Genomic DNA, 27427 nt, shown 5'->3' on the forward strand with positions numbered 1-27427 from the left:
ATTTCGTCAAAAAACAAGATTTTGCATATGAGCCGCCAAAGAAGCTAGAACCGGCCCTGCTAGCTGGTGCGTCTTTAAGTTGGAGAAGTTGCTGGACAAGATGCCAAATTCGTCCCAAAATTAATTTTCATCCTCCCCGATCATATTTCTTTTTCGGTTACAGGACTACGGGACGTCCTTGAGCTTGAGTCCTGGTTAGGGCTGTTACTTTTTATTCAAAATTCAAACCATAATATAAACCATATAATAAATATTCAATCTGCGTGTCATCCCCTTTTCTGTCACTTTCAAGCTACACTAAAAAAGGCAATAAAAGCCATAAAAAAATTTCTTTCAAAGAAAATTCACAGGTATGTTACAAATAAATATCAACTCAATGGTCCACTTACTAGCTTTTTGGTACTTTAACCGTATGTAACGGCAGCAGAGACACCGTAAACAAAATAAATGAATGTCAATTCTACATCACTATATAGGATTAGGTTTAATTTGCTTTACGTGTTAGCCCTTATTTGTTCAAACTACATTTTTTTTTTGAAGTGACCACCTTACAATATGTTTTCAGCTTTGTTAGTGGTGGTGTTGTATTACAGTGAATTGTTTTGTAAGGTATGCAATACAAGTTATTTGGACCTTCTTTGTGTATATAAAAGAGACATATAACATGAACACCTCACTATTCACCCTGCATGAGTAAAAAGCCTGGTTTGTGTCTCGATATCCTCTCTGGCATTTTCTTCGGTGACATTCCTGTCATCTGCAGACACTTGTCACTGAAAAGACGCCAGAGGGCTGTGTAGCAGAAATGTCAAGCATTTCTCAGACCCACATCTCACACGTTTCTCTCAAGTAGTGACAGCCTGGACAGTGTCACTGAGATACACGATTTAAGATGACTGTGAAGGCCCCGGGGCAGCTGGTTCACTCGCACTGCTTCCAAAAATGTTTAATTACTAGCAAATGCATTATTGTCACTCTCAATTTCATTTAATTCAGACAAAAAAAAAAGCCACAGGGAAATGTGATGTTATTTCCGAGAATATAAAGGGGAAAAGAGACATGCATGAGGGTTATGAATCAACCGTGAGCCTTATGCTACTAATTTGGGACAGAGGATTCAGTTTATCTCACCAATATAAGACACAGAGGCATACAAATACCTCAAATCGTTTTATCAACAATAACTTTAATAGGCAGACAGTTTCAATGAAGCACAGGAAATGTTAATATTGGAAATATAAAAATGAATTCATGCGGTGGAGGACTGAGTCTGTATACTCACGTGCAAAGAATGGATTGGTCCTCTCGATCTGTGGGAGACAAGAAGAAGAGGAGGAATGGGGGAGGAGGAGAAAGAAAAAGTCAAACCTCAGCAGTCTTTGATTCCACTGTGCTTTCACAAGTTTTGATTGACAGCCTCATCACCAAAACACCATAACAAACGTACAGTAAGGTCCTATCAGCAGATTGTGGATTTGAAGGTCAAAGTCGAGCTTAGCGTGTGCACGTGTGCCATCAAATGTTTAAATATCATGTTTTTCACAGCATGCGTCTCGTTTTTTTGTCAGAATAATAAAATTATGTTTGTCGAGGCATATTTTTCAGTAGGCTCGGGCTTCACAGCATTTCACCACGGCTATTTCCTGGAATGCAAGGTCAGAAATGCAGAGAAGCGGCACTGTGAAGTCAAGTCACTGCACGGGAGATAAGGCTACTGTAATGTCAGCTTTATATCGGTAAATACAGGGGCCTGACTGACTCACTGTATCATTTTAAAACTAGGACAAGAGCCAGTAATCACTGATTTTATACGATCTATAGATCACTTCATTCTAAAAATATATATATATATATATATATTATTTTTTTGACGAAACTGCTGTGGAGGAATTTTATTTCACACAAGTATCTTTTAACTCAGAGTTGGGAGTAAACAGTAGCAAACATATGATCCATTTCAGGTTGCATACAGCTTTATTGAACAAAGTGAAAATGCACACAAACAAAAGCACACACACTCCGCTACCAACAAATGCATTTTATTTTATATGAGATAATGGTAGGTAAATTATTCTGAATTGGTTTAAATTGTATTATACTTATTTAATTTGACCTTTATTTTAAGCAGGCGAGCCTCATTGAGTTTAAAAAACTCTTTTTCAAGAGCGTCCTGGCAGAGATAGACAGCAATAACAATTACAGACAAACAACATAATTACTATAGCCTGGTGGTTACTGATGCCAATAATATACATATAAATATATTTCTTTTTACAGAAACACATAAACACTAATGTTGTTATGAATCCCTTAGATTTGCTTTTTTAACACCGAGCTGTCCAAGGAATTGTGACCAAGATACATACAGCAGGACATTTTACAGTTGAAAATCTGAAATCCAACGTTGCCCATTTGCAATCTACACAAATGAGAAGATTCATGTCCCCAAATGTCCCCGATGGACCATCCTGGGCAGAAAGTGTCAGTGATTTGGATGACGTTAAAGACGCCTGAATAGTGCTTCTGTCATGTGTTTGGGAAATAATGTATTATAATGTAGACTATTATAACGAAGGATCTCTAAAAATGTCAGCTAGATTAGTCAAATGAAATGTGAACAAGTTTGACTGAACGTTAGCGTCAACCACAGCATGGTGACACAAAGAGCGATCCAATTCTTTTCTTGTCGTTAATGTGTGCTGTGCTGAGGGCAATTTGCACTGTGGTCATGTGGCGATAAAATATAACATCTAATGCATCTCCATTAACCTCCGGGGTATTCCAGTATGGAGTGTCTTGTGAGCTTGGAGTGAGGCAGACCCGATAGGGTGAAATAATGGAGATGATGTCATGGGAAGACTACTTTGTCTTCCCGTCAATGCCCCCCCCAAGACACATGGCTGGCTGGGCAGCAAGAAGTCCAAAGATTAGATAAAAGTCATCAGACTCTCATCACCCTGTTCATGCTGAGCTAAAACGTTGGCCACAACTTTGTAAGATTCATTCAGTAAGAACAGAAGCTATGTCAGGATTAAATTAATACTGAGATCGGGATTGTCTATCAAGATTATCCATTCATTCATGGAAACAGTTGTATTGCACTTGAACATCTTAATTGACTGCCTTGCCACATTATGTTTAAATACTTGAATGAAATGCCTTTTTTTAAGTGTCATCTTAAAAATGTAAATAAAATGATGCTTAATAAAAACAAACACCTGTGACTGGTTTGACAGCTACAGATTAATTAGAAATCCATCTCATCTCATTCTAGCTAAAACAGTTTCCTGTATTTGATGAGTAAGTGCCTGTTCATCAAGGGGGCTGATCTCAGAGGCCATTAATACTGTGACTGTATTGCAAAGTCAACACGTTTGGTAATTGAAGGAGTTACCGGTGATTGGTGAATGGCAGCTGCTGCATTAGTAGATTGACTTGAGAGAGGTAAGCCATCAATAGCTCTGGGAAAGACACACGTTTTCTGACTGAAGTATAGCTGTGTGACTGAACAAGCCAATTCTAGCCTTAACACATTTATCCAAAGTACGGCTGTCAATCACTTAAAATATTTAATCGTGATTAATCGCACATTTATTTCATTTATCTGCTCAAAGTGTACCTTAAAGGGAGATTTAACAAGTATTTAATACTTTTATCAACATGGGAGTGGGCAAATATGCTGCTTTATGCAAATGTATGTATATATTTATTATTGTAAATGAATTAACAACACAAAACAATGACAGATATTGTCCAGAAACCCTCACAGGTACTGCATTTAGCATAAAACAATATGCTGAAATCATAACATGGCAAACTGCAGCCCAACAGACAACAACAGCTGTCAGTGTGTCAGTGTGCTGACTTGACTATGATTTGCCTAAAACTGCATGTGATTATCATAAAGTGGGCATGTCTGTAAAGGGGAGACTCGTGGGTACCCAGAGAACCCATTTACATTCACATATCTGGAGGTCAGAGGTCAAGGGACCCCTTTTATAATGGCCATGAAGTTTTTCCTTGCCAAAATTTAGCGTACGTTTGGAGCATTATTTAACCTCCTTCGCACAAGCTAGTATGACATGGTTGGTACCGATGGATTCCTTAGGTTTTTTCTAGTTTCATATGACACCAGTATCTTTACTCTAGCTATCTTTAGCTCTAGCTAAAACTGGACACGCTACAACATAAAAATCTCAAGTCGCATTAATGCGTTAAAGAAATTGGCGGCCTTAAAACAAATTTGTGTTAACATGTTATCACGTTAACTTCGACAGTCCTAACCCAAAGATGTCCTTTTAGTTTTCTAAAATGTATTCAGTAGCTCAACAACAGCCTGAAAAAAAGCCTGTTCAGGTTTGCACTGAGCAAACGGTTGCAAGGCAACAAGAGCCTGCAAATGAATTTACTTTGGATCTGCAGTGTTACAACAGGTGGAAAATGCAACACAGTGATAAAACATAATTTCTCTGTTCCTGAATCAGTGGATACGACCCACTCGTGTCAGAATGATGGGCCATTAAAATCTGCTTAAGTGATCTATTAGAGCAGCACACAAATAAGAGCCATGGAAAAGGAACGCTGGCTCCCTGAAAACGTGCTGGTGTGGATGGGTTCATCTGCCATTCCAGCAGCAAGCTAACAAGATATACATGATTAAATTCCCAGAAGTAGAGTTGGATGGAAGAGCGAGCTGATCATTTAACCATGAGGAGCAGCATAGCACAAATAGCCGATCCTTGACTGAGATCTAATTCGGTTCAGCATGGTTAGTCTGATGGCTCCCTGATCTACGTACTCCTCATGAAAGAGGAAGGAGGACAAACATTTTGTATTCAAACTTCTAGATTATTTTAAAATATGTAGGAACACTCAAATGTATACAAGCTGCAGGTCAGGAACCTCGATCCCAAGATTAATCTGAGGGATTAATCGGCGCCGATGGGACATTTTACACACTATCGTTATCAGTGAAACTGGGCTCCGATAGTGGCCGATGGCTGCGTAGCCAGCACCAGTCACGCAGAGGCGTACATCACCGTTTTGCATGGAGGCTACATACAGTATATATAATGAGGGCCACTTTTGTCGAAAAATGTGTGCATGTGATTAATTTATGTTCATAATCTAAACAATTGTTCAAGACGCCATGAAACAGCACTCGTACTTCAAAACCGAGAGAGAGAGTTGGAGGAGCGCTGGGACTCCATAAATGCACAACAGACTTTAAATTATGTTTTAGATATTTATTATTTAGATCCAGATTTATTTATTCATTTAGGTATTTTCTTACTTTGAGTTTGATGTTCAGTTCCAGATTTATTTATAGACTTAGATGTCAGTTAGTTATATAGTTTGTATTAAAGTCCAAAATGTTAATTTCCGACAGTGTTGAATATTTTTTCCGAGGGGTGGGGGTATCGGACGATTAATCGGCTATCGGCTTTTTCCTCCACCTCTGCGATCTATTACACAAAACTATATTTATTTGTTATTTGTGAAATATTGGATACTTTCGTTGAATCAGGCCTCTAAAAATCTACAAATTAACACAATCCAAGAAAGATCGCACTCTGGTTGAACCGCTCACAACTCATGTTGGCACTCAAGGCCATAACATGTGATGAGAGGTCACCAGTAAACATTGCTTAATTTTAATGGGATCACGAGCTAAAAAAGGTTAGGAACCACTGCTTTAAGACAAACTGTGAATATTTCAACTCATTTTGTACGTGTTGAGTCCCAGGCTGGACCGTTCTGCCAAGGGTTAAAGGTTTCCTGGACTGAAGTGCTGACTGTGCTCCTTTGGGCTAAAGTGATGGAAAGTTATCTGACTGAGGACACAGCTGAATGGCTCATCAGGGACAACCTGGGTTTCCTGGCTTTGACTAGGAACTTCCTGCAGTTAAGCACTGTAACAAGGGGAATTGGCCTCTCACACAAATGCATGCAAGCACACACACACTAAAGCTACTCCGATCCCTCGAGCTATGACGTCAACTGCTGCTTCGTGCATGACAGCACACATGCAAACACAATCCATCATTAGCACCCCCGCCCCCCAACTCTTTCTCATCTCTCTTTACAGTCACATCCCTATCTGAATCAAACACAACACAGCTCAGAAAGCTAGCGTCTCCTTTATCAGACTGTCTGCAGACACAGTGCAAAGATGTGATCCACTCGTTGTGAGACCTCTCACTTCCATTCACCAACCAATTTGCCAGCATTGCTGCCACCTTAACAACCTCTCCAGACTGTAAAGCGCCGATTACTGGCAGAGGACTGCGGCTCTGTGTGCAGATGAACTACCCAAACAGGGGCTGTTATTTCCGTAACATTACTTGATGGTCATAAGGACTGTTTTGTGGGTTTTGCATGATTGGTAATGTTCTTGCCAGCTTCACATGACTCCATTATGCTGGGTAGTCAGTGAAAATTCCCCCAGGATATAGAACATGTCTGGTTAAAGTGAAAGCTGAGAAGTTCGAATAGCATTTTAAATATTGAATCCAGACCTTTATAAGGGAAAAACAGTGGCATTTAGACATCTCACAGGCTGCATAGATGTCGATAAAAGTAGCCCTCGGATAGAAAAGGTCCACGTCAATGGTCTTACAAACTGGTGGCAGTGAAAGATTGGAGGATGTCTTACGGCTTTGACATAAACACAGCAGCTCTGCATGTGGTGATTCTCCCAGTAAGGAGAGAGGAGGAGGGGAGGGGTGGACGAGGGGGAGCTGATCTCAGATCACGACAGTGAGCTCATTGTGAGGCAGTGGCACGCTGGGTCTGAGCCAGTGTCTGCCACTGATGCCTGTATTTGAAGTGCAAACACTCACCTCAGGAACCAGTCCTGCACTCTGATCTAGCCGTTACGAAAAGTGTCACAGCGGGACAAAAACCTCCACAAAACCACAGTGATGTGAATAGTAAAACACATCAGCTGAATGTTCGTGATAATGAAGACAAATCGACGAGCACTATGATGCCGTCTCATTAACAGGAGGAAATAGAGCTTTGTCTCTGTGCTGTCTGTGAAGAAAAAGGGAGCTATAATGTTAATGATGCTGTTTGACTTAGCTACAGACAGTATATTAAGCCATTACCCAAGTCATCAACTGGCAGTTGTAAAAGTTATTTCAGTAAATGAGCGTCCACTCAGCTATAAAATGAAAATCAAAGACCTCATTTCCTCTACTGTGCGATACAGGGCTGTCCATGGCTTACTTACAGCGTCCTTTCTCCTACATCAAATATGTACAACAAACACACCATTACACAGCTGATACACCGTTACTGTTAATGGAAACCTAAATTATAATTATAAATCAACAGTGAACTGTGCAGCCACAGCAGATGCTTCTGTGTATTCAATTTTCAATTTTGGAATTTGGATATTAGTTTTTTTTTGTTAAAACATGCATAAAAGATACCCTAACCCTTTTGGGAAATGCTTCTTATTCAGTAACAAATACAAATACAAACAACAGCTACTGTAGATAAACAAATGAATGCCTTTAATTAAACTGAAAGACACGTGTTGCAGCACTATGCCATCCATCTCAGCCGCGAATGGAGAAATGTCTGGCTTCCCGAGTCATGTCATTGGGGACTCGGGCCGGAGGCTGCATTACGGAGTTGCATAATGCACCGAGGCATCTGTCTCAGAACGGCGCTGTTTAGGGGGAGAAGGCCGCAAACATGACTTAAAGGTACGTCGAGACTTGCGCACACACACAGAGGGAGGAGGAGAGATGACGCTGAGCGCAGTCAGGCCTGTGTGCGCCAACCACACAATGCATAAAAACAGGGGGCAGAAGAAGCAGGAGGACGAAACGCCGCCGCTGGCTGTAGTCTCTCTGGTCACGGCGGTCCGCCAGTCACCAGAGATAATGGTTGATAATCTAAATATGTATACAATCCTGCTAATCTAGCCATACATCCAGCTATGACACAACGCTGTTTAAGGCTGTGATGACCAATATCAGAGAAAAAAACAAAAACTGCATAATGACTATGCGTGGACGACCACATATATTTGATTTTCCAACTAGAGTAAAGTAGTGGGTTAAGTGTCCCATGTGGCAATTATGGGATTTGCTTCTAAGCACCGGGGATGGAGCAGAAGCGTTGCCATGAAACTGAACTATAACAACAGAAATCTTAAGCATTGCTGATTTTGAAGAATTCTGGGTGTCTGTAGCGTCCTGGCATGGAAAAGCTCTCTCACAACACAGAGGGGGCTTGTGATTGGTTATTAGTTTAACACCTCAGAGCGATTATACTCATGACAGGGCGCCAAAGGGGCTTTTAGAGCCTATTAAAGGAAGGCTATGGTCATGTTTTCAGTGGCATGAATACTTGTCTCTCATCTTACTGCACCTTCCAAATATAAATATAAGAAAACCATTTACTACTGTTCTAAAGGGAGTGGACTATCCCTCGATGAAGAAGTATCTGTCAATTTTAAAAGTTAAAGCAGTCAATCATTTTAAACCATCCATTTTAGGGCTGTAATGGCAAAGGCCTCTGGTGTGGGCAGAACTGGGACGGATGCTTCAGCCAAGGATTTACACATGGAAATAAATGCAATGGAGATATTTGGTTTCCTATGTGGAGCATTTCTGAGAAGGAACGTCTGTAATGACATCTGATAGGGAGATTAACTGTGTTTGAGAAACACTGACAACGGGATTTAGATTTTTATTCATGCAAACTGAAGCTAAGAAACAAATCTGTGATTAATGTCTACATTAGGTGAGATCAGTGGTGACGGGTAGCGTGGCAGCCAAACAGAGGCGACTGGAGTGAAGAAGCTGGAAAATCAATGTGAAATGGAAATTAAGACATGCTGAAGGTTATATATTTAATATAGACAAAAGGAACAAGAAAGAACAATAAGTCTGTTTTGGCTCATAATATTGTATCATGAAATATTGGTCCGACACGCCGTCTCCCTTCCAGTCGCTGATGAAGAAAGAAAATAGCCACGAGGTGAACTTTACGATTCATATAAACTAAGTCTGCCAGAAATCATTTCACACTGGGTGACAACAACGAGAAGGTATTTGTACTGTAGATCCACATCTGAGCATTTCTAAGATGGATGGAGGGACAATAAGAAAGAAAAGTGGAATCAGCTGCACCGGCAATCACAACAAGGAATTTCACCTCATCAGTCACAAAAGCTTTACGCTCAACGGTTGTGTTGAGTCTCCCAAACAGCATGGCCATGCTAACTGGACATAAGACACGACCTCACTGAACTCAACACAAGACACTACATCTGATCTGTCCTCACAAAAAGATAAACTTTTTATCTTTGATCACGGCTCAGAGATGTGTGTACCACCATGTTTTATCCTTTCAAGGTCAAACAGGTGTCACAGGGCAGATCTTGTGTGTTACTGACACTGACGGCAGTGAGATTACCCACCATGCATCAGACCGGCAATATGTCATCCAGAGTAGGCTCTCATGACCACGCCCCTCATAGACGGTAACAGAGTAAACAGAAGAAGCTGAAACACGTCTCCGAACTTCTACTTTAAACAAACCGGTAATAGTAATAACGCTACGCTGAAGAGTTGCTGCGTAGTTGGTTGCACCAACAATAAATCCAAAAATGCTGATCTCCGGTTTGTTCCCCTGCCACTTCCTAAAAAAGATCTAAAAGAGGGTCTTTATGGCTCCAAGCTAAAGGCCAGACAAACATTGCGTCATCGCAATCAACCTTAATTTATTAAAGGTATCGCGAACGCTCAGGTTCAGTCAAGGGCGCAAAATAATTATAAGATGTGTTTAAAACAAATGTTTGTATAACAAGATGAACGCATACGAATTTGTCAAAATTACAATCCAAACATATGTCAAATTCCATTGAAGTCTATAGGATCTTCGGTTTTCCTTCCCCCCAAAGGGGTCGCAGCCTTGACTTTTTGAGAAGTACTCGTATGTGCTAGTCTGATGTATGCTGTACCCAAAGCAAATTCCACAGACCTCGGTTGTGTCGTCATTAATAAGTGATTGATCAATTGATTGATTGCCTGATCATACATTTTATTTGAATATATAATTAGTGTCTGCGATTACAATTTGTTAATGAATCAGTTGAAAGTCATTTTTAAAAAATGTTTATGCCTGGGAGGAAAGCATTAGCTTGATCCACACAAGGTCTCCAGGGAGTGCCTTCATTTGGCAGCACAGAGAAGATGAACTCATAGTCAGTAATCCTCTCTGGTAATTTTTAGTCACCTCTCCTATTAGATTTCATTTGAAGGGGCTACAGAAGAACTTTTTCAAGTAATAGTTAAAAGAATAGCAGTTATAGTTCCAGCTGTGCTAGTACTATTTATGATACAACTGTGAGCTTTATTGGGATCTATTACAAAGAAAGCAGGAGTGATCCGTCAGTTACTGACTGAGCTGTTTTACTGTCCACAATCACATCTGTTCCAGTTGTTTTATGGGGGGAAAAAACGAGTAATCTTTGGGAGAAAAAGAACAATAGTTTCAGTGATTGTAAACTTGTCTCTCACCGTCAGCTCCTTGCGGCATCTTTTTGAAATGTGGTGGATCGCTTTTGTCAAAAGATTCGCAAAACAATGTACTGTGTGCTAAACGTGCTCTGGTGTGTCCAGTTGGAGGTTTGAGGTTGAAAGAGCCCGGCATCAAGCCTCAGTTCAAAAGGCCATCAAAGCCATTACTGTTTGCTATAGACCTTATTGGTGCCAGGTGGGCCAGTGTCTGCTGAGAGTGTACGCTGTGCCATTATAAACATTCCCCAGCTCATTTTATCACGCATTCCTGACAGTATAAATTACACTGAGCAGGTCACTGAAAACTTCACGGAACATGCTTTGCATTCTTCAAGCAATTCATTTAATCTTTTATCAATATCAGTAATGCGGCTGACATGTGAGATGAGAAGGGCTTTGTTGATAAAATGGACCTCTATGTGAGAAATCAAAGAGCTGTGCTTTGGGAAAAACCTCACTAAGCTGAGATGGATCTCGCTGGACTTGACCTAACGGCCTGATTAGACACCATGGAGAGACTCGAGAAGGGGGTCTATCACCATTTCCACTGAAACAAAGACCCCCTGTTTCAAAAACCACACCTAGGGACACCCTCGGTGCGGTTGATCCATGTCCACTCTTGGAAACCATCGCTGCTGCTGACACGACCGGTTCTTCAACACATGTTTTCATTCCAGCAAACATCAGCTTTTCCTTACAACACATTTCCAGATATGATAAAATTTGCTTCTTGTACGTCAGCGAGTTCACCTCGGCTGAGCAGTGAGGACAATTATGTAAAGTATCTGGACCGCTAATCAATGACAGATGTGAAGCAAGTTCTAGAGCTCTGCTTACACACCCCCGTCTTTGTTAGGCAACACCTCATTTAACCTCCCATCTGAGTACTGACTGGCTTCACAGCAATGCTGAGGTAATTAACAGATCCCTGCGAGGTTTAGAGACCCTTCAGCAGTAAATATGATTTGCCAATCTGCTCTGCTCCAAAGGTCATAAATTAGAGCAAACAAATTATTTGTCTCAAGAGTTCTTTCTTGTTCAGATGGCAACTGACACTGCAAAGTCTAAACAGGTCTGATATTAATCACTGCAATTTAATGAAACACTCTGAGATAACCGGGACTGGGTTGGGCAATACGGTGACCTACAACGTGAGATGTTTGTCAAAAATGTTGTCAGAATATTTACACCCTGGTAGACGTGCCTTTAATATCTTTGGTTGTATTAGACTAGGGCTGTAACTAACCATTATTTTTTATTTAGATTAATCTGTTGATTATTTTTTATGATTTATCAATTCATTATTTACCCTTAAAAATGTTTGTGAAAAATGGTGATTATAATTTAAAGAGATCAGGGGGACGTCTTCAAATTACTTGCATTTACAATGATATAAAACAGATAAGATGAAAACAGTGATTAGCACAAATTACTTAAATGTTAATTGAATTTATTAAAATTGTTGACAGTTTCTGGCTAATCAATTAAACAATAAATTGATTGTTTCAGTATTATACTGGACCATTGCAGGCAATATGTTTTAGGACTGTTTCATGGCAATATTGGATATCGGTACGAAGTGTCTTGATTTTTCAGGTATTTCATTTGCTGAATGAGACAAAAAGTTCCTGTCTGGTTATTTTATCTATAAACTGTTGATTCATTTTCCAGAAAACGTACTACATCACAGTAGGGCTGGGCATTATAACAATATTATATTGATATTGTGATATGAGACTAGATATCGTGATATGGCGCAAGTGTTTTAAAGGCTGCATTACAGTAAAGTGATGTCATTTTCTGAACTTACCAGACTGTTCCAGCTCTTCTATTGTCCTTTTACTCTTAGTCATTATATCTACATTACTGATGATTATCAAAAATCTCATTGGGTAAATATTTTGTAAAAGCACCAATATTCAACCCTACAATATCGATGTCAAGGTCTTTGGTCAAAAATACTGTTATATTTGATTTTCTCCATATCACCCAGTCCTACATCACAGTGTATATCATTACAGCAATATCAAATTAAATATACCCCGATAGACAATTTCATCCATATCTAAGAAATGTCATGATATCCGCCTCAGAGTCTGGTTTTCCAGAGTCTTTATTGGCCACTTGGAGAAAAGAGAAAACCAGTGCTAATCTATACAGCTGGATATTATTATATTTATTAACCAGGTTGCTGAAATGCTCAGGGCCGCAGCTGAACAGCAGCTGGCCTCTGCTAATCTCCAACCTACAAACCTCCTTTTGAACCGCAATGCTGTTAAATCTGATACGACCACAACTGAAAATGGGTTGGACTAGCAGTTCATAAAAAAATTACAAATCAGGCATGTGTACTCCGAGACATCCAGTAAATACATGCAGCAGTTTGAAAAAGCTTGAGGTCTTTGCAACAAATATGTTCAACGCATTACTAATTGACAAGTCTGCCAGCCCTGCCCCCCATGCGTTTATGTCCATCCATGTAGAAACGTGTAAGAAAGCGTGTAGAGGGTGTGAAGAAAAGAGGAGGATGCGACAACAAGAAACTAGCTGGACTAAATGAGGAGCTTGCTGAGTTCAACAGCAGCCACAGCGCGGCTACTACTAAAACTATGTTCCTGTGCTTGTAAATCATCAGCTGTGAAGAGATAATATCATTCAATCAACATCACAACAAGCATCTTTACATGACACGACCGAAACTTCCTTCTGTGTACCAACATGGGGAAAGCAAAGCCTAAAAGGACTGACGGGACTGTCCAGTTTGTCACCACCCCCACTGGTCGGCCCTCGCAATCACACAAAGGACCTATTGTTGAGCACAATGGGGTCACCCTCTCTGTTCTCGTTGGTCTGATCCCAGTCAGTCACTGCTCATAGAGCCTGGAAGCTCGCCAACTACCAGGCAAGGATCTTTGAAGACATTATTCTGAGTGGACTGCCTTCACTTACAAGATTGTATGTTCCTAAATTGATTAAAATCAAATAAACGACAACTGGGGCAGACTGGACGCCACAGGTGACAGCAGTGTCACTTTAAGTCCAAAAGATGCAACCTGAATAAGTAACTTGGAAAGATAGTCCAAGAAGAACAATCATTTCGGAATATAAAGGAGAAAGAGACATCCTAGTAAGATGCCTGTAACATTTCCACGAGACAATGACGCAGACAGAAAACACTTCAAAGTCAGCGAGAGTGATAATCACATCATGTCTAATTTGACATAGAAAATAAGGAGAGTAGACGTGACCTTTAAAAGCAGATGTAGGCAGGGTGTAATAATTTAAAACCTTTGAAGCCAAACCATTGACATTCAAAGGCTTTTAAGTTAAAGTAACCATATACAGCAGCAGCACTCAGACTTACCTTGCAGCATGCATCTGTACGCAGACTCTGAGATGGCGTAGATGTGAGGGGGCATTTCGTGCCTCTTTTTGCCCCGGTACATCTCAATGATGTTCTCTGAGTAGATGGGCAGGTTTTTGTAGGGATTTATGACCACACAGAAGAGACCAGAGTACGTCTATAAAGAGGAAAGAAAACATGGTTGACTGTTAATTCATCACATAGCAGCCCTTACATCACCATCATGTCACAGTAATATTTCTAGGCATTGCTTATACTAAATACTAAATGGACAATGAATAAGCACAAAAAAAGACTAAGACCCTTTTAGTGCGTTGTCAAAGGAACAAAAGGCCGTATGAGGAATTTAGTGCGGATTTTGTTGTACACTGACGATGCTACCTGTAGAGAGTTTTACTGGGAAAGTGGCAGCATGTGTCCTCGACACTACACGCAGCATCGTGGCTGCTACAGTTACGCTCCCGGACGGGTGAACTTGGGACTCAGTTGTCTGTTTTGCACGTACACTGCAGTTGGTGCATCGCTGCATGCGACGCACTAATCATGTCGGTTAACGGTTAATAATCAGTTAACGAGGGTCGGTTATCGGTTAAAAAAAAATAAAAAATTTGCATCCCCAAAGCAGACAATCTGTACATGACTTGTACGACAGGTCAGGACCAGTTGTGAATTTTATTCATTTCGGGCACGAGGCCCATTGTGTTGAGCAGATTATGAATTCACAGATCACGCTAGAAAACTGTGCAGCTGGCTGGCACACTGCCACGTATCCTACAGTATTTAAAATTCTTGCTCCATTCGCTTATACTCCATCTCCGGTTTCTCCACATTAGACTGGTGGCAATTTTACCCTGGCATTGGGTGTTGATTTTAATCCACAACAGTATATAGGTCCCTCAGCTGTATAATGCAGACAGATATGCAGTCAGACAGGACAGGACAGGGTTAATCCCTGACATGTCTGCTGCTGCTGGAGCACTCCACTAACTCAAGAGTGCACGGGGTACACAGTACACAGTAGACGCTGCCGGATTACGGCTTTTTGAATCACACATCAATGACTGGGATCAAACGTCTTGATACATCATGCCAATAAAAACTAAGATGAAAAGAGGGTGTTTACACGGCCTCTGCTGACCATCCTCTATTAGTTGCACCAAGTTTCTTGTGTGTTTTTACTCATTGACGCTGCATCCCTCTCTCTTTTTCACCTTTCTGATCTTTGTGTTTGGCTGGGCTGCAAAGCCACATTCTTTAAATGATGTTGTCTGTGACGGCCAGTGGGCTGCAGGCTGCAGGGGGGCCCGGGTCCGCTAACCCAGTTGTTGAACTGGAACAATGGTGAGTGACATGACCGAAGCATGCTCTGTGAGCATGTGTGTGTGTGACTGAATGAGAGAAAGACATCACATCACCTGGCTGGAGCTTCACACCACACATTCACACACACACACAGACACACACACACAACACATATCTGCAGTCTGATACTGTGGAGACTAAAATTGCATTTCAGTGTTACTGCAACACTCAACCAGCGCTGGGCAATAATTCAATATTATCACTTAACATATGTATTGCTTAAAGCGGCAGTGGGTATAAATGGAGCAAATATGATTACAAAACGTTATTTTTATAAAACAGTCACTATATCCTGACAGTAGTTCATGAGACAGGAAATCTGAAAAAAATCATCTGTGTGTTCTCCGGTGCTCCTAACGGCATCTGCAAGATTTCATAGAACGGTGGAAAACAACCAATCAGAGCTGAGCTGGAGCCTGCCGTCACTAGCGAACTCCGACCAAACAATCAAACTAGGCAGCGCTGATCAAATATCAATCAATTTTCTGTTACTGTAATGTCTATTTCTCTCCTCACATGTTTGAAACATCTTATAGTGTACCGTTTAGCTGAAAAATGAGAAAGTTTGTGACCCGGCAGCCATGTTGAGATCAGTTGAGGAAATATCAAGCACCGCCCACCAGCCGGAGCAAACTATCTCATTTTACAGCTAAACAGTACACTACAAGATGTTTCAGAAAACATTTGAGGCGAGAAAAAGGTATTACAGTAACAGAATATTGATTCATATTTGATCAGCGCTGCCTAATTTGGCCGTTTGATTGGAGTTCATAAGTGATTGACAGCTGCCTCCATTGAATGAACAGCCAATAGGAACTCTCTCTCTCTCTCTGAAATGACCTGTGATTGGCCAAAGTCTCCCATCACTGGCTAGATTCTTTACAGCCTGAAAACAGAGCCATGAGGAGGAGCAGAAGTCTAGTTTTCTCTCAGAACACTTGAATTACAATATACTGAAAGGTTATTATGAAATGTTTGCCCAATGACGCCAAAAACATTCTGCCTACTGCAGGTTTAACATGACAGAAGTTATATTAGTTAAATAATACTGTTGTGTATATATAGCTGAATATCAATATAATGTTGATTATATTAAATTATTCCATATTGCCGAACCTTCATTCAAATAAAGATTTTCATTAAAATCAAACACTGCTAGTAATGGAGCCCAAAAATGTAAACCTTCTCAGATATTGCATATGTAAGAGTAACACATTGGTGTCCCTGGTGTTGGTCATGTGGTGCTGTAGCCCACGTGTGTGTGGAGCGTGTGTGTGTGTGGAGGGTGGAGGGTGGGGGGGTGTAATGTCACCAGATGGCCATCAAAATCCCCCTTCCCTCCTCTTCCATGTGCACAGATGCTTTAGACACAGCTCTGTGCGGCAGCCTGGCCACATGGACGTTTGTTACTCTGGAATCACCAGCAGCAACACTGTTCTACATCACTGAGGCCAATACTCGTACCATGCTAACTGGAATTGCCTGTAAAAATAAACTTAAGGCAGCTCAGGATGTACTATAGGGCCCTCCTCGCAATAACAACCGCTTCCCAAGCCCCCTACGGTGGGCACAGCGCCAGGCAGACAGATCAGTGCTCCCGACCCAGCATGGGCCACAGGCAGTGGGGAGAGGGATGACTCAGCTGGCTGTCCTTGACGGTGGACCCTGGGGGGGTATTTGAGGGATTAGTGGGGCTCTGAGGGCAAGGGGTTGGACACCTACACAACCAGCCATAACAAGACACCAGCCAGCCAGCGTGTTGTGGTCCGTTCCTTTCTCAAAACGCAGAGTTTGCACGAAAAGAATGTCTACTCACTGTAAAGTTACTACTACGATCAACAAGCTGAACTACATTATGAATCTTTGAGAACATGATGCAGGCTGATAAATGGATTTGAGCTGGTCAACACAGCTCTGAGCCCCACAGCCCAGAAAATCTATGGTGAACAGAGGAGAACACAGTTGACAGGGTTCCCAGCCCTCCGGAAATGTCCAAATAAATGTCTGAGAACCAAGCAGTGCTTAGCAACAGGGCCTCAGCCTCCCTCAATGGCCCCTCCATTCTGACATAACTGGGTTTCCCCGTGTTTTTTAAACCCAAATAATCATGCAAGTGTCTTTGCCGACTTCCCGGGGAAATTAGGAAATGCATTTGCCTCACACAACACATTTTTAATTATTTCAAATAATGCCCAGACAGACTGTGAAGACAGCTCTGTATTTGCTCTAAATCTTTAGGTGCTCTTAATCTCACTCAACAGCACTTGATTAAAATGACGAACCTGTCGTCACTGTGAGCTTTTGACTGCTTACGAGAGGAAACTAACCTAAATTCAAACAGCTTTGACAGCTGAGGGGAGTGGATGCTACCCGGCAAAGTGTAACAAGGAAGATGACCGTAAAAAGAAAAGAAAGAGAGACTTGAAACGCTGAATGAAAATAATCTGTGAGGAATTACAGTTGGAGACATCGTGTTATAAACGACGATGTGATTTAACATAAATGTCAGTATATGGGTGCTCTACAGTTGTAGCGTCGGCTGATTTGACCACAGAGATGAGAGTGACGGCCGGCTTGTCCGCACGTTACCGCAATACGATAACATTTCCTGTCCATGACAGAGTTTGTATGCAGCTTAAGCTATGATGTCTAGCTCTGCTTTTCCTGGCAATGTGTGAAACCTAAAGTGTTTCCATACTTTACTGTATGTGTAGTGTTTACCACTTTGGATTTAAAATGTGAGGGTGAAGGTCGTATCCTTTCTCGTTTTGGCTCCCTGCGACCGGCTGCGGTTTGTTTTGGTTGAAGGATACAGAACGGATATGACGTCACGTTACTCAACTTATAACCTTAAAAGCTGGAACTTCCTTCTACCTACGCGTAGCCTCAAATGAAGCAAATATATCGATTCTGGAATTAAAATAAGCAATTTCAAAATCGTAATAAAGATGCGATACATAGGTTAGTCGATTTTTACCCGCCCCTAGCCATTACCATTAAAGGTGATCTCTAATGCTGCGGCTGTGCAGCATCATGGTCTAGATTTGAATGGAGTCCAGCGAAGCAACCATGTGAAGATAACATCTCATAACATTGTCAGTATGTGGACAACAAATGTAAATCTTGGACAGGCCTGATGTTTAGTTTCTTGATAAAAAAAAGCATTCAAGAAAAATAAGATATTGTGTCCAGGTTTCAGTTATGAACAAATAGAGTTATGCATGCTCCAGTAAGAGGCTGGGCTTAATGAACAGAAAGACAGCCTGCCGATAAAGGCACAGAAGTATTCACATAAAGCTCTCAGCCTGGAGCTGCCAACCATCCTCTTTAGGGGATGAACATATAGTGGCATTGAATAATACATCACGGTGACATCATCATTACTATATCCAGTCCTCCTTTCTCCTGAGCCACTGGGTTGAACCAGATTTGTTCAACTATGCTAATCTTGTAAAGCCAGACATATCCATCAAAATTTCAATGACTAAAACACGCTTATCACCTTTCCATCCATCCACTACCTGGAAGTAATCAGAGAGGTTATGTCAGCGCTGTGCTATGCTGGTCTGACTTAAAAGGTCACACACAATCCTCAAAAGCAGGACAGGAAAAACATGCAGAGTCAGGAATGCTGAAGCAAATGACAGACAGAGATCTGAATGCATGCAACTCAAATCTCCTAAAACTCCTTGTTCATTAGCTTCACGCTTGGGGACTTCAGCTTTGAGGAAAAGTCTGAAAGATTATAATTTAGCAGCTCAAAAATCCACTAAGCATGCAAACTGGATCAGAGGACAGACATGTCTGTAACTCTGCACAGCAGGAAAAACACATTCAAACGCTGACATGGATTGGCTGTTAATTAAGTTTTCTGGCAGAAAAACAGAAACTAAAAATGCAGTTATTTGAGCAGACAGCTGTTGCTTATCAGTGAACACAAAGAACTCTGTTAAGGCGGTTTGGTTACAGTGTGACTCAGCACAGGCCTCCCTAGGCTAAGAGATGGGGGGCTGGGGTCACTTCTTTCTCCCTATAAGCCCTCTGAAAATACTAAATATTACAAAGATGTTCTTTATACTTAGGCAGGATTTTCAACTGAATAAATAAAAAAAGAACTTGAGGACTACTCTGCTGCAGCTTGTGTAGGAGGAAAGCAGAGTTTTGTTACAGCACATGAAGAAGACCAGAAATCTGGATCTAATTATTAACTTTTGTCAACAGGTCTACAAAGAGATTCGTATGATTTATGTGACTAAAAGTCCTTTAAAAAATGTTGTACGGTCATAGTCATGGTAAGGTCATCATTGTTCTAATCTGGGGGCCAACAACATCAGCTCTCGGGAGATAGACAAACAGACCTAAGCAGTCTCTTGGCAAGGAGCCATCAGTAGACAGCGGCCACAACGTCCACCCCTCCACTACATTAATTATATAGAGGTTATATGTTATATTTAGCTACAATACAGCAGAACACCAGAAACAAATATCTAAAACATCAAAGGAAGAGTATAAAACACAGTCTTATTAATCAATAATGACAATAATTAGCAGATTCAGCCTTACACGGATCCATAAGACATACTAAAGTTGTCAAAGAGTATCAAGGAAATGTAATTGTATATGATGCAGGTGAAGTATGATGGGTAAAATACTGTAATTAAGTATACTAATACACTAATGCAAAATAGCTCTTGGGATAAACTGAATATCACAGACTGTTTGAATCCCAACAGAGTCAAAATACCTGCGAATGCATTCGTTCCTGTAATTATCCCTCTGGGGGGACATAATGTCATAATGCTGGTGGTTTGGCAGACCATCTGCTGGATGATGACATTGATGTAATCATGCCTCATCAACACAAAGAATACATAGTGTCTTCATTAACATTTCAAATGTCATGACTTCATCCATAAAGCTTCCAAAGCTCCGTCTCACTGGCCGAGGGCAGAAAACCACCAAAGTACTTTCAACTGCACCAATGTAACCAGAACAAATGATGAATAATCTCCTGGCCTAAAGGGAAAGATTTATGTTTTGATTATGTACATATAAGATGTAGTAAATGATTTCTGACAATCCAAGCTGTAAGATTTTTTTTTCCTGATATAATTTAATGTAAATCTCTTACTGAGTGGAGAGACATCTAATCATCATCAAGTGTAATCAAGCAATATGACTAGATCGGGAAATCCTTTCCCTTATCCATCCTTTTCACTATCTGCCCCGAGTAAATACTCTAGTTTAACCAAGCTCATTTCTGTCTTTAGGACCAGGCCTCTGAGTGTGAACCCCTCAGCCCTTTCCTCCTGCCCAGGTCTCAGGTGGCCCACAAGCTCCGTGTCTGTGCTATTCCAGGAATGCATGTCGCTAAATGGGTCATAATCACAGGGGAAATCGGCAGCTTATGTAGGACATTATGGCTTGTTCTTTGAAGGAAATGTGTTTCTTAGTCTCTTAAATTCAGAGATTCAAGCATGAAATGCTATGGAAATCAAGCCTGACTATATATATATAGTCAGGTTTGATGAGTAGAGGAGCTAATGGACAGTTTGATGAACATTTTTACATCCACTCTAATGATGGCAATAAATCACTACAATTAAACTGTCACCTTTATAATTTTTTCAGACCTTAATTTAATTTCTTCGATGGAAGAAGATGATTAAAGTAGTTACAGGTAGTTGTTACGAGTGAATGACAAATACTTACATAGATGAGGCCAGAGTAGTAGCGGTCTTTGAGGTTGTGAAGCACGGAGGCTTCGTTCAGGCAGGTGAGTTCAGCCATGTCCTCTACTTTGCTGAACTTTGGCGGGTTCATCTTCTGGATGTCATCCTTGTTGACCACCGCCTTCTTCCCATTCTCCGCCAGCTCCACCACCACCTCATCTCCACGCTCCTCACGAACACTGGCAGCCTCGAAGCCATTGCGTTCTGATGGGATCCATACTAGCCTCTTGGCCGTCCAGTCGGCCTGTGCGGCCGGGTTGTAGACCACGGCGCGGTCCACAAAGAGGTACCGCTCCGGGTCCTCCTGCCCACTCCTCTGTGACATTTCTGCTGGAAACCAGATGCAGAACACACTACGCCACCTGTAGGAAGGAGAGAAAGTATAATGAAAAGATATGCTTATTTAAATCCATGCAGCTGACTACTGTCACACTGTTCACTTTATACAGATGAGATCACCACTGTGACTCAACACTGTTGTGTAAAAGATCCTTTTAACAGGCCTTTTTCACTGCAGACATTTTGACTTGGTATAGTAGGAAAAGCACAGGTGTCACTATAACAATGATTCAGTTCTACCCATGTGTCCCAGTATGTAGGGGTGTAACGGTACACAAAATTCACGGTACAGTATGGTCACGGTTTGGTATGTTTTCGGTACAATAGGTAAAACAAAGAAAAATGCAGAAAATATATATATTTTTTAGTTTATCTTGAAGATTATAACATTCTACAGTTTCTCATTGGCCATAATTCTTGTCAAAATGTCTTCTGTGACCAAATGTATATCTGTGTTACAGCAATAATTCCATACTGTGTTAAGTGTAGGGCTGTAACCGAATGACATTTTTCCAAGTTTGACTCCCGAGTCGCCAGTTTAGGCCAATTATTGGGTTTTTCCACAAAGTCAAAGAAGTAAAAACTGTGTTTTAAAATCTTGTGTGACTGCAGTCAGCTGAAGAGTCAATGACACTGGATGGCAGTAGGAGGTTTTTCTAGTGTCTAGTTCAAAAGTGGTTTAGCTTACTGTGCAAACATTCATCACCAGGGCGTTGAAGCAGCTAATAGGAACGAGTGCGGGACAAGGTTTATAAAGTTTATAGCCTGCCATGCTGCTATCATGCATTACTCTGTGCACAAGATGCAGCTTTAACAAAAAAAAAGCCGCCATAGTTAAGTAGAAAACTCCTTTAACACGGTATATGTAACTTTATATGAGAATATCAGTTCTTATCATCACAATATAATACATCGTCTGCGAAAGCAAAATGAGAAATTGTTAATGGGTAAAATAACCAGACGGGAATGTCTTAAATCAAACTTGATGCAAAAATCATATTTAAAAAATCCAATATTGCCATAAAGCAGTCCTGCTCATCGAATTGCAAAATTGACCAAAATAGCCCAAAACAACCAGCGATGTTAAAGGGAGAGCTACTGTGGTATAACAAGGACAGCAACATCTCTGAGTGTTGATATTTATATCATATCGTTATATATCAGATCATTTATATCATAGCGTGGTAGCACCATGACCAACATTTTGACCATATTACGTAAGACATCAGTTCAACCAAGCTGCAATGAATACAGCTGAATGTTGAAGCTGATGTTTAAGTGCTTTAGGGATGAGGCGCTTCTCTAATACCTGCTAAATGTTGGCTCCAAGAAAACACAAGTTGTGTGGCTAGAAATGGCTAGATTCTTTCAAATAACAAGTTTAGACTTTCAATAGCTAATGTTTGTTTGCCTTGGTGACAGTTTTGAACACTAGTGTCAATATAAAGTATATTTCAGGGCATGTCCGATTATTGTCAAGTGTCACAGTTTATCACAGTCAACATGGTGGTTGCTGCTTGCCTGTCATAACTCATAAAAGAAAACGTGAGTGAGTGAGCAGCAAATACACCAAAACTAATGCCTCGATCAGCATTTACAGTAGAGCCTTATGAATCATTATCTCTTAAAAACAGTGACAGACTGAGCATGAGAGGGAGCACCTGTTATGATACTCAAGATCTTCTGACCAAATGAGAGAAATTTAGACCAAAAAAAAAAAAATGCAATGTGAATTATTTGTATTCTGTCTTTTAGTTGGATTCATTTTCCCTTGCTTTAGGGCTTTGCATTTTTCCAGAAGGTCTTGTTTTGCCCACACAGGCTTGTGTGCTCAAGCCTTTACACCTCCATCCTTGTGCATAACCAACCCACATGTACAGTAACGTCACTATTTGTGCCTCTGCAAAAGCCACGGGAAACCCTGACTGTGTTGTGCAATAAGAATAAGGCGTAAATGTGATGAAGAGTGTAGGGATGCACCGAGCCGACTTTTTCAGTCCTGGTACCGATAGCGATACCTGGGCTTTGGGTATCGTCCGATACCGAGTACCGATCTGATACCAGTGTTTAATTAATAAACTGTATGCCTCACTGTTTGGAAGTGACTGGGATCATTCTGTTATGTGTAAGGCAACATCAGGTTGGACTTAAACATTGCTTTCCTAACTTTGTAAAACAAAATTAAAAAAATAAATATATAGATACACATCTACGGAATTGTTATTTATTTTTAAAATAATAAATTGCACACCAATAACTTGATAAATAAGTCTTCAAAATTAACAGGAATTACAATTCAGGTGTAAACCTTTTAAAGCAGCAACAAATTGGTCAAAATTTAAACAGGAATTAAAATTCCAGTATATAATATATATAGTTTATAAATTGAATAGATCGGCCCCATTGTAACCGATATCCAATCCAGCTATTTGAGTCAGTATCAACCCGATATCTGATCCGGTATCGATGCATCCCTAGAAGAGTGATGACATTTTACAGGGCAAACAATTATTCAAGAAAACAATCGGCAGATTAACAGATAGTGAAAGTAATCTGAAGATATTTCTTTGGGTTTAAGAAAACAGTGTTTTCACAATTTTCTGACATAGACCAAAAGATTAATCAAGAAAATACTCAGATTAAACGATAGTTAAAATAATCATTAGTTGCAGTCTGGTGAGTGATTTTATGCTTACTATATCATCCAATAGAAGACACAATTACACCATCAATAATTAAGGCATATACTTCCATAAACAGAGCTGGAAAACAGACAGAAGAGAGTAACTTTGTACAACCTGGCACTTGATGCCCACAACAGCTGACAAGTCTGAATGTTGGCCATGACTTGAAAGCACCCCTCCAGCTTGCTTCTTATTAATCTGAGACCACATCAGCAGCTGGTGAATGCTCAGAGATATTTAACCTACAATTTAACAAGTCCCCATGCTTAGATCAGGCGCTGATTAGACAGGAATCTGGGTCAGTAGTCGTTGCAGTACTCAGGTATATTTATAGTGTATTCCAATATTCTTTATATTTTGTATTCTATGGATATATTTCTCTATTGTTGACGTGTACATTTTATGTACTATTCCTGTGCATTGCTTGGATAACCTGCTGCTGTAAGACAATAATTTCCCAATTTGGGATCAATAAAGTACATCCATCTATCCATCTATCTATCTATTGTACTAGGCTACTTTTCAATTACTTGCAGTTTTTTTCTACTTATTGTTCACTCCCCTCCTCTAATTTAATTATCTATTTTAAGAATATTTATGTTACATCCAATTTCCCCCCTTGGGATCAATAACATGTTATCTTAGGTTATCACATCTTATTTGTCTTTTTTTTAATTCTTATCAATATTTTCTTATTTTAAATAATAATATATTACATTATACTCTAAATTTAATTGTTTTATTTGATTTTTTTTACTTATTGTTTACTCCCCTCCTCTAATTGAATTATCTTCAGTAGTATATATATCATAAATTAAATATAGATTTATGGTTCTGTTTGTATCCTTTTTGTATATTTATGTTACATCCAGTTTCACCCCTTTGAGATCAATAACATGTTATCTTAGATTATCACATTTTATTTGTTAATCTTGTCAATATTTTCTTATTTTAAATAATAATATATTATATTATAATAATTTAAATTGTTTTATTTGTTTAGCATGTGTCTTAACAAAGTTGCAAAGTTTTTACAGGGAAAAGAAAAAAAATAAACAATTTAAACAAATGCAAATATAATCAATAGGACTATGAGATTATAACAACAAACCATGAGATAATCACATTTTATTTGTCTTTTTTTTAATCTTATCAATATTTTCTTATTTTAAATAATAATTTATTATATTATACTATAAATTAAATACATAGCTTGCTTCTTATTATTAATCTGAGACAACATCAGCTGGTGGTGAATGCTCAGAGATATTTAACCTACAATAATCAAGTCCCCATGCTTAGATCAGGGCTGATTACTAGACAGGAATCTGGGTCAGGTCAAGGGACATGGTGGGATCAGATCAGTGTGTCTGCTGGCTGCTGGGTCACTGCATCCCCTCACTCATTTTCACTGGGAAAACAGTTACTTTCATCCCTTTCTCAGCTCTACAACACAGGGAAATATAGCAAACCACATCTCCAGTATGATAAATCAACAGAGGAAGGTGATGAAATAGCAATTAGCTGTGGAAAAATGACAACAAACCGACTGGGCCAAACCTCTGCATCAGCCCTGGGTTAGCTTGCTAGCTCAAAGTTGGCATGCTGTGCTTCAAAATGATGCATTCAAGGACTCCTGAGCTTTAAATTAACCAACAAAACACACAACCAGAGGTCTATACAGGCGCTTTTATGACTTATGATGCAATTAGATAATGCAAAATGGTGTAATTTCTGTGACAATGAGAGTTTTTTTAGGGGATGAATCCCATTATGGGGTGTTTATTTATTTATTTATTTATTTATTTAAAAAGGATCCCCATTAGCTGATACCAATCAGCACCAGCTAGTCTTCCTAAAATCTTTAAATTTATCACATACATACTATATATATTCAACATCATATTTGTGTTACACTAATAACACATTTTCCAAACATCTAGTGGGTGTCTCAGACTGTCTGTCTGTCTGTCTGTCTGGGTGGGGATGATAAAAAGCAGCTGGACAATGACCACAAAGAGCACACTTTCTAAAACACATGCATCACAAATGTTAATATAAGATCAGACTGATGCACATAGCACGTTGTGGCTCTGCAGCGCCGGCTAACATTAGCAGACCTAATGGTCCTCCATCATTGAAAAGTCATGGCACAATAATCCTGCTAGCTACTGTTGCTAAACCTCTCTCATCCTCACTACAATCTGTACTGTTTAACTCACCACACACACAGTAGCGATGGAGAAACCCTGCCCGAGTGCTAAGCAGCAGTATCCAGTAGATAATCGTCCTCCAATGCGGTGCTATAATAGTCCTTTCTCTCTCTCTCTCATCAGTGGTACTCCCACCACCATGCAGCAGACTCTCAACCGAACTCTCGCCGGCCAGGGAGGTTGCAGAGCCGCCGCACTCTTTTTTGGGACACGCCCATAAAACAAATCTGGACTGTGATTGGCTCTCAGAGTCTGATGCCTAGCCGTGATTGGTCCAAATTAATCTCCATCCTCCAAAAACTTTGATAGTTGATGCCCTGAACGCCCAAAGATATATCAACACCTATCTATCTATCTATCTATCTATCATTTACTACCTCAATTATTAACAAAACATTGTAACTTGCAATGTATAAAAAAGCGAGCTTACAGAGACTTCAGGTCGCATATAATGATGCAATGAGAATATTACTAAAAAGACCAAGATGTTCCAGTGCAAGTGAAATGTTTGTGTCTGCAGGCATAAATACTTTTCAAACTATATTAAGAAATCTCATGTACAAATGTATATGCCGGTTTAATCACTCTGAGAATGACATAATCTTGTGGTTGTCTAACATCAGATTTAGCACTACATGGTACCAATCACAGCCTTGGAGGCACTGGTATAGTTCTTTATTTGTAAGGCATTGATGTATGTATATATATTTTTAATATTTATATTTTTAATGTCTTTTAATCATGACTTTTTATAGTGCTTTCTGTATTGTAATGTATTATATGTAATGTATTGTTGTTGTTTTTTCTTTTTTCTTATCTGGACCTTGAGTCTGCAATAAAGTTTGAATTGAATTGCACACTTTGCTAATGTATATACTGTAGTATCTTGCACACTTTTGCTAATGTATATACTATGTTATTACACACTTGCTAATGCATATAGTGGGTTATTCTATGTTTTCAATTTAGATTTTTGTTAATACTAGTTGTAGTAGTCAGGTATATTTATGGTGTATTCCAATATTCTTTCTATTTTGTATTCTATGGATATATTTCTCTTTTGTTGACGACGTGTACATTTTATGTACTATTCCTGTGCATTGCTTGGATAACCTGCCGCTGTAACACAATAATTTCCCAATTTGGGATCAATAAAGTACATCTATCTATCTATCTATCTATCTATCTATCT

The 27427-nt window shown here is 39.9% G+C and overlaps 1 protein-coding gene across 2 annotated transcripts in view; it reads right to left on the reverse strand.

Annotated features, from left to right (window-relative positions):
* myh10 (myosin, heavy chain 10, non-muscle) overlaps positions 1-26403 on the reverse strand; it is a 65816-nt gene extending 39413 nt beyond the window's left edge. For both annotated transcript variants that reach the window (XM_074630568.1, XM_074630566.1), the window contains exons 1-4: positions 26245-26403; positions 20980-21361; positions 13906-14062; positions 1283-1310 (exon numbers count right to left, since the gene is read on the reverse strand). In XM_074630568.1, the coding sequence (XP_074486669.1) occupies positions 1283-1310; positions 13906-14062; positions 20980-21324 (530 nt within the window). In that variant the 5' untranslated portion in view covers positions 21325-21361; positions 26245-26403. The remainder of the gene's footprint in view (positions 1-1282; positions 1311-13905; positions 14063-20979; positions 21362-26244) is intronic.
* Positions 26404-27427: the final 1024 nt, after the last annotated feature.

The sequence above is a fragment of the Sebastes fasciatus genome, chromosome 3 (genome assembly GCF_043250625.1).
Source record: "Sebastes fasciatus isolate fSebFas1 chromosome 3, fSebFas1.pri, whole genome shotgun sequence".
Lineage (NCBI taxonomy): Eukaryota > Metazoa > Chordata > Actinopteri > Perciformes > Sebastidae > Sebastes > Sebastes fasciatus.